The following is a 9,154-nucleotide window of genomic DNA, read 5'->3' on the forward strand; positions in this document are numbered from 1 at the left end:
GATGTGGCATTCTCACTGTTATTCACCCCTGCTTTTCAAATCTACATGTAGCAACTACTTTAAGTGCATGATTATATTGACTGCAACTTTTGGAAAAATTGAATGGCTGCTAGACATCATTTAATGTAAGAAAGAGAGTGACTCTTGCTGTAAAGACTGAACATCATCTTCCCATTCATTATATTTCTACCTACCTGTGAACTAGGTTATGTTCTCACACACACGATAGGAAATATGGACTATAAAATACTGATCAAGCCATTCTGAGTTACCATCAGCAATATGATGCATATTGTCAGAGGTTCACTAAGGTTAATTGTGATGGCAAGCTCTATCAGATAGATGAAAAGTTGGCTCATTCTCACTGAGGAGAGTTCATATTGCCATGTTTCTGAGCTGAAACCAAGTAATGATTATTGTTAGCATATGAACCTAGTTAAAGGACTCATTTGATTCGTCTATGTCAAAGGCTATGTGTTTAAAGCTATCATAAGGAAAAACATTTTGAAGAGAATGATACCGAAAAGAGAAAGGGTTTGCTATCTTCTTATTTAAGTTAAGCAGCCATGCACTGTAACCAGTATTTGCTGTTACATGTACAAAAGCTTGTGATTCCAAAATAGTAGCTTCACCTTCTGTTTCAACAAGAAAAAATAGGTCAGAAGTCAGGTCAAGCACTACTTCATTTCAGACTTGATGGTGGATTTGAATGGTTTAAACTTTACAAGCTATGCTTCAGAGCCCAAATAGGTATGCTTAAACATGAATACAGACAAAATTTTGTGGTGAATACTGTTAGCATGCTGTATTGCATTATGTCCAAAACAACCCATTCCCAAATGCCCAAAAAAAAGTAAATGATTGTGCATTGCATGATGATACCATTAGGTGTGCAACTTTGGTTCATGCAAAGTCTCATTTTATGGACACACTGCTGATAGTCCATATATTCCTGAAGATTCTGCATATGTAAGCTTTTCAGCCATGTTCTTTCCATAACACTAAATGGATACTATGGTCTGGCATACTGGTGGCAAAAACCAACCCCATATCATTTTGGCCATTTAGTCCATTTAACCAAGACATTTCACCAGCCAAAAAGCTTGAACCTCTCTTTGACTTTCTATACTCTGGTAGAGGCCATCGACTTATCAGTTTTTCTGTCCTCAAGTCCATTATATACAGGTATCTGTTATCAAACAGTAGAGCAAATATCTCTCCAAAGCCCAGCAAGGACACATTTGAGAAGTCAGGAGGTTTGATAACCCTAGAAGACAAGACAACGTGGTTAGAAACTGTCACAATGTAGTCATGAACCCACATTACTAAAATCCTTACGTATCTATAGAAAGTAAGTGTCTAAACGCATCATTCTGAAAGGATTTAGAAAGAACTGGATGCAATTTTTGCAAATTAAGCAACTGAACACTTAGCTGCAGCCAGGCCTGTGGCTTCAGTTCTAGCTTTGTGCATTCAGGACAGATCCTTCTGAATGTAAGTAAAGGTTATGGTTTTAAAGGAATTTTGCACAGCACAAGGAAAAAAAAGTCTTGTTTCCAGATACACACAAAATGTACTTGTGTTTTACAGTAAATTTCCATAGGGATTTCATGCCTCAATATCTTTAAATTAAGAGGTAAAACCTCTTATTATTCTTTTGACCACTCTTTTAAAAGCTGGAAATAAAACACAGAAATGCCTTCTTGTGATAAGAAGGTAAGATAAACCATTCAAGATTGGTCCTGAACAGAATGCTGTTTTACTGTTGCCTAGCATAAGTTAAGCGTTTTCATACTGGGGAGAAATAAAAGTATTTGTTCCCCTACACCCTTATGATATTGTTGCCTTAATAAATAAAATGTGGAACAGAAATTGAAGAGAGTAAGTTTTCCATAACTGACTGAGCGTTTGATCATAGCAGTACATAAAGCACAGAACTGAGGCACAAAAATGTATGGAGATGAAAAATCTGTTCTCAGCAGTAAGAGAACATCTTTCTCTTTTGGAAGATGGGAGGGTAAACCAAAAGGTGAAATTACTCAGTTATTCTTATTGATATGAAGTACTTCTTTCGGAGTAGATCTTCCTATGATAGATACTCTACAAATATTAAGGCCATTTCAATTAAGAGTCTCCTACAACTTCTAAAATGCATTTTTTTTCTTTAATAAGTTACTATCTTTGATGCCACCATTTCTAACAGATACAGCCTTGTTCTTTTTATGGAAACAGAATGCAAACCTCTTTGATCCCTTACTGCAGACTGACAGATTTCATCATTCCACAGCATTATCGAGAATGACAGACCAGCAATGCTATAAGGAAGAAGTCTTTTTCATTTCTTGTCTCATCAAAAGACCCACAGAAATCGATGGCTGGTTCTCTGTAGAGCAGTCTCCATAGCAACATTAACATCTAGTCACTACAGTTTCACATTCACAACTACAGCACTGCAGTCTGATTAAGTCTATATTGACACTCTTCAGCTTATGGCATGAAAATATGAGAGAGGACTAGCCTGTGTCCAGAAACCAAAACAGTAATCAAATTATCTGTATTAACAGATGACAAATTAGAATTAAACCTGGCAATATGTGTAAAGTAAGGTGTTTACAGAATTTTTATCAAGATTCTTTTGGCCTACATCTAAAGTAAGTTACTAAAAGTAGTATGTTCTACATCTTATTTATTTAAAGAAGACTAAGCCTTAAACTAAAAGATTTACCTGAGAATATCATAGCTGGCAAAGTCCCACTGGTATAATCCTAGTGCTGAACTGCACACTATGTATTTGCCATCAAAGTGCAGTCTGGGCTGTAGGGAGATGCTGCGATCTTCAGAAACAGACAGTGTTTTTAAGCACTTGCAGTTTATTTCCCTTCCAATAGGCCAAATCTACAATTAAAACACAGTTTAAGACCATAAAACATTCACATTGTAAACCGTTACACCAATAGAGCAAGACTCACAGTCTCTCTTCAAGAATCTGGTAAATGTGTGCATGTTTTTCAGAAATATTTATCTCTTTAGGTAGGACCATCAATTGTGTAAGTAAGTGACCTGTCTTACAGTATTGTTGTGGTATGTGTTGTGTCTGGCCCAAAAAAATCCCTGTGAAAATGGATGCTTTAAAGAATGGCAAAAAAAATCAACCAACCAACTGGACAAAAACGTAACAATGTTTTGGGTATGAAGCAGTTCCATAGCCACAAACTATTTACAGCACTCTCCAACCCAAAAGTCCCAAACTGTCACAGTACTTGCAGTAAAGTTAGCATATTAGGTATGCACTGAAAGTACTTTTTTTCACATTACCATTCACGTAGAGCCATCATTTAAATCTAAACATGAAGGAAAGCATTGAAAAGTTAACTTCCAAAGAGTTGCATGTCTTGTACGCAACTTTACAAGCAGGAGAAAACAAAGTCTTTTATTATTTGTAAACTTCAGCAAAGCACTCAAGCATTTTATTTCCCTGGGTATCGAAATGATATACATACAATATATGGTACATACCTTGATTTCATACTTATCTGCACTTAGAAGAATATAATCCCCAGGACTATGCATAAGAGACTTGACTTTGCACTTCTGCAAAACTACCTGTAATTGAAGGATGTAATGAGTTATGTTGATGTTGTTAAATAAGCAAATTTTTATTTGCATTTTTCACTTCATTGACAACCTACATGCTGTACTCTTGTATAAAGGCAATACAAATACTTTTTGCAACCGAAGGGAAACTGCAGTTTACACTTTTCTGGTTCCTACTAGTGACAACTTACTGTCTTAATAAGTGAAGATATGTACTTCACCTCTAGAATCACCTCCCCACCTTCCAAGTTCTGAAATACTCAGAAGAAAAATACTAGTTCTTGACTTCAGAACACATTTCATGCTCAGATTTTGGTTATCATCAAGATCATTAGTTTTTCTACAGAATTTTTAAAGTAGCTTTCTTTCAGAACCATTGTTTTTGTTCAGTCTTTGAACCAAACACTGATTCCTAATATTACTCCAGCTGCTTTGGAAATGGTCTGAAAGGTCTAATTATAGCTTCTTTTTCTGCTGAAATGTTATTTTGCAGTATTTCCTGATGTTCTTCAGATTCTACACCTAGGTGTGGGGTTAGAATTAGGAAATAGAAATTTAGAACACATTACAAACTTATTGAAAAGTAAGTGTTTTGCAAGATTAATTAAAAATCAACATTCCCACCTTAGTGACCCATTCCGTGTGTCCAGTAAGGGTATTCAGGCACGTTCCTGTTGATAAGGCCCATACTTTCACAGTGAAGTCTGCAGAGCCACTGACCAGAATATCAAGTTCATCATTGTAATCCACACTAAAAACTACAAGCAAAAAAGGGTACTAAATAAGGAATATCAATCTCTATGCATGCATTTTTCTGTAAGTAAGTGAGACACTAACTAGGTCATATAGCCTCTAAATTCATATGTTTTTACAGCTTTAACTGCTGTTCTTGAACAGCATATGTGAATTGTTGCTCTGGATTCCTAAGCTTACATTACTGATTTTTGTCCAAATTAAGAGCATGTGCATCAGTGGTTCCTTTATGGCTTAATTATGGCAAAGCGTAACTTAAGCTAGTTCCTATTTTAAGAGTTCTGGTAAATTAATTCCAGCAGGACTAGTACATTTGATATATGTCATAACTCACAGGGGAACAGACCTACAGCTGAGTTGAGGATACTTTGCAGTAGAGGACAGAGAAGTTAATTATGAAGGAAATGCAAATACAGATTCCCAGGTCCTATTGTGCTCCTTGCTGTAAGCCTATCTCCAGTCTGGGGACATAAAGAACTGCTATTGCCATGTGCTCCCTGTCACCTAGGGTTTGCATCTTTTTGGTAGACTCGAAAGTAGTGAACAACCATGGCATTTAGTATTATTTCCATGCAACTGCAAAACACTACATGGCTAAGCTTTGGCATTATTCAAGGGCAGACAGATCTAGATCTGTTCTGGCTGCTTCCCCACCCCAAAAGGTGACTTGTGACAGAGCCTAAAAAAAGAAAAAGCTATCATGCAAAAAGCTAACTTAAATTATAATTTGTTTGATGATGATATATGTTACTTGACTGGTGAAATTACAAATTGAAAAGCTCAACATACCTGCACCAGTATGTCCTCTAAAATGTTGTGTCTTTGCCCCAGAGCTCCATTCCCAACAGGCTACTGTGTTATCAAAAGATCCTGTTACAAGCTTTTGTTCATCAAACTTCACTGCAGCACAAGTGTGTGTCTGGATACCATATATGCACTGACCTGTGCTTACATCCCAGAGTTTTGCAGACAAGTCATCTGATCCTACAATATAAAAGAACAGGGTAATTGGAAGCAGAGAGTAAATAATATTTCCAGTCCTATACTCATCTTCCATGCTTTTCTTAAATATGCTAGTGTCATGGAATCACAGAATGGTTATGGTTGGAAGCGACCTCTAGAGGTCAACTCTTCCAAACCCCCAACTGAAGCAGGGCCACCTACAGCCGCTTGCACAGGACCATGACCAGATGGCTTTTGAATATGGCCAAGGATGGACACTCCGCAATCTCCCTGGGAAACCTGTGCTCAATCACTCTCAAAGTAAAAAAGTGGCTTAGAGGGAACCTGCTGTGTTTCAGTTTGCATCCACTGCCTCTTGTCCTATCACTGGGCACCACTGAAAAAGCCTGTCTCCATCCTCTTTGCACTCTCACTTCAGGTATTTATATACATTGATAAGATCCTCCCCGAGCCCTCTCTTCTTTAGGATAAAAAGTCCCATCTCTCTCAGCCTTTCTTCATACGAGAGATGCTCCAGTCCCTTCATCATCTTCATGGCCCTTTGTTGGACACTCCAGTGTGTCCATGTCTCTCTTGTACTGGTGACCCCAGCACTGGACACAGTACTCCAAGTGTGGCCTCACCAGTGCTGAGTGTCTACTGAAACAGACATGTGGAAGTTTTACATGATAGATCACTCTCAGGTTTGCAGAGCCACTGACTATACTACAAGCTTTTCAGGTAGGAAAGGAGTCCATGAAATCTCAAAAATCAGCAGATGAATACCAGGCCCCATCATCTGCCAGTTTCCTTTTTCTCCCCAAAGTTGTGGTTTGGTTTTGTTTTTTTTTTTAAAAAAGACAAGCTCATAACATAAGTCCAGACTGCTGGCTTTGGAGAACAGAATAAAACCCTGGACCCTTACACCTCTTGTTTCTTTTGGTGGTTCCATCACAAAAGTGTGCCAATTTTCAGAAAGTTCTGACAATGCTGCTTCCTGTGTGTTTACATTCCCTGCTGAGCAGGGAAGTGAAAGACTGGCTAGAGTCTAGTTGTTGGTTTCTAGTGACCACCTTAACATATCAATAAATGCAGGAGTACTTAGCCGGTACTCCCAAATTATTCTATAGCATTGTCATCTCGAGTGACTGAGAAATGCTTGGAATATGCTCTGACAGCAATTAATTTTAACTTTGTTACTCTTTCATACTTAAGGTTTCATATTTGTTCTGGTTGTATTTTTAAGTTCAAACTGGAATTTGAAGTCTGCAGTCTTCAGGGAGGAAGCTGAAATTATCATTACAATGTGCAAGTCAGACTAGTAGCAAGGTTAAATCTAGTTTAGAGTTCTTCATACAAGCATTTATGTTAAGAACTGAAAGTGCTTACAGACTGTATCAGAGGAATTGTCTTGTTTCAAGGAAGAAGACAGACTTTTCCTTCCACACCTTGGGAGACTGCAGTGGTGACATAGCCCAGACAAGGTCCCTTTAACTGGAAATTATTCTCTAAGAGGAAAACTAACATATCTGTACTTCTCAAACGGGCTTACTAGCCTGAAAACATGATACCTACTGTTACTGGTTTTTTAACCAACAAAGCAACTGGTCTCCTTGCTTTCCTATTAAAGTGACTAATGAGTTTATTAGTGTGCCAGGTGTTTTGGAAACTGAAAAAGTAATTTTGAATCATGTTAAACTGCATTAGCACTATGAAAACAATCTGTCTGGTAAAGGAAAAGCGTATTGTCATTAATCATATTGCAGGGGAGGGGAGAAAACAAAGAACTGTAAGACTCCCAAGTTTTCTGTCCTTCCTACCTGTACACAGAAGTCCATCTTTATAGTAAAGTGCATATACTCTGGCACTGTGTCCAATTAAAGAGGATGTCTCAAAGGCTTCATGGTCCTTCAGTTGCTTCATCCTTAAAATAGCCTTTAGGTAAACCTTCTTCCAATGCAGAGGATCCTGAACAGAGTCATCTATTTGCCAACCCAAATTCTTACATGCAGTCTGCCACACCTCTGTACAGGCACTTATAACCTTATTCCACTGCTTAGAGACGAGGCAACACGTGAGTAAGGTCTGAGGATCAAGCCATTTTAACAGATAAAAACTAAGTTCCAATGGAAGAAGTTTGAGGAAGTCCCTCTTGAGGAGAATCTCTAGATTATTGGAGAGGTGCCTGAGCTGGACTGCTCCACTCAAGCTAATCAGGTGATCCAGAGTTTCATTTTTCTGCAAGTCCGTCAGAGAAAGAAATGTAATAGAAATGTTATCAAGCCATGCTTCAAAGTCCTTTTTCTCCATAAGGTTATGGAAAAATTTACCTGTGATACACCAAAATACTGTATTAGTTCCATTCAGAAAACAAGGTAAGCATCACATCTTTATTACTGGTACATAAGTATATCCAAATGGCATGTTAACACACAGACTGGGGTGACCAAACACATTTTAAAATATTCATTAGGTTAGGACTAAGCATTTGCATGCACTTTGAACTATCATTTGTCCCACATCAGACTTCAGAGTGAATTGTATGGAGCTAGTGAATGTTAGCATTCATTATGAATGTTAGCATCTTTCTTGTTCTCAGTTAACACTTTCAAATTCTCAGTCCAATAGGGTAAGGGTTAGGTTAAGTTTTAAACCTATTATAGCAAATAAACACTGTCTTACAGCTTACTCATGGATTATACTGATAAAGAAACCAAAGCATATAAGCAGAGTGATAAGTTAGTTACTGACTGAATTTATTCATACTTTTGTCCGGAACTACTTTAAACACAAAGCAGGTAACTATAGTGGTTTTTTAAAGAAGATACAGAGAGATGTCTCAAAAATTGTGTTGAAGGATATGTTAGCCTTCTTTCTACTTGGTTCATGTAAAGACTGTAGATTGTGCTGGTCTAGTATCAGTTTTGATATGTTTGCACTGCTTTGACCTAAACACTTTTTTTTTTTAATTCCTGGTTTTTTTTCCTATTTTGTCAGTTTATTTCCAATGAAAAGAATTAACTGTGAAATTGAAGGTTTCAAATACTACTTCCTGAACTACGCGATCTGTATGCATTTATACTATCATGTGGCATCTGAAGTTCCTACAATAAGCTTGGACAAATGATTAGCAAGATAAACATCAGGCAAACAATTTAAAAGCCATAATTATTTATTTTCTCTGGAAGATCTAATTCCATTCATTAGACAGCTGGCTGAATTGAATTCATAGAAGCTCCCAAACACAAAGAATTGAGGAATCTGAGTGGGAGTCAATAACATGTTTATTTCTATACAGACATTTTACCTTCATAGAATAAGATCTTAGAGTACACCTCTTAACATGGCATAGTAGTACAGAAAAGTACAGTCTTCACTATGAAAGGCTGCACAAGGCATGCAATTGTTGATAAAAATACAAAAAAGTACTGGTGTCAAATGCACAGAAACAGCTGATCCTATCAAGTCACAAGTTCATACAGTAACTTTTACTGCTGACAGCACTTACCAGCTTTCCTCAGCACATATGGCAGGGAATGTATTTGCTGTTCTAACAGGCATGTATTCTCTTTAAAAGAAACAAAAAATTCTAACAGGCTCCCTATGAATAAAAAATAGGTGAGCTCTAAGGCGTTCGTTGTGTCCAACACATGAAGCAAATACCAAAGGCAAGGGCTGCCGCGAGGCCCCGACATCGGTGCTCGGAGCTACCCAGCAGGCCTGCTCCGCGCCCCCGCCCGCTCCCGTGTACCTCCGCACGCAAAAAGCACGGCGAGGGCTGGAGACCTTCAGCACAGCTGCTGCCAGCAGCGGCCGGCACCGCTCGCCCGAGTCCCGTGGGCCGCGGCGCTCACCTCAGGTAGCG

The 9,154-nt window shown here is 38.1% G+C and overlaps 1 protein-coding gene across 3 annotated transcripts; it reads right to left on the reverse strand.

Annotated features, from left to right (window-relative positions):
• Positions 1–9,154, reverse strand: FBXW2 (F-box and WD repeat domain containing 2). Of its 3 annotated transcripts, XM_035903118.1 has the most exons (8): positions 9,144–9,154; positions 8,798–8,890; positions 7,110–7,619; positions 5,137–5,331; positions 4,219–4,352; positions 3,517–3,603; positions 2,726–2,895; positions 1–1,267 (listed from the first exon to the last, which is right to left on the reverse strand). In XM_035903118.1, the coding sequence occupies exons 3-8, from the start codon at positions 7,597–7,599 to the stop codon at positions 979–981; spliced, it is 1,365 nt and encodes a 454-aa protein (XP_035759011.1). In that variant the 5' UTR covers positions 7,600–7,619; positions 8,798–8,890; positions 9,144–9,154; the 3' UTR covers positions 1–978. The 3 variants fall into 3 exon arrangements, with proteins under 3 accessions (XP_035759011.1, XP_009645798.1, XP_035759010.1); XM_009647503.2 differs by lacking the exon at positions 8,798–8,890; XM_035903117.1 differs by lacking the exon at positions 9,144–9,154 and having other exon boundaries at positions 8,798–9,137.

This window comes from Egretta garzetta, unplaced genomic scaffold (genome assembly GCF_000687185.1).
Source record: "Egretta garzetta isolate BGI_Z169 unplaced genomic scaffold, ASM68718v1 scaffold341, whole genome shotgun sequence".
Lineage (NCBI taxonomy): Eukaryota > Metazoa > Chordata > Aves > Pelecaniformes > Ardeidae > Egretta > Egretta garzetta.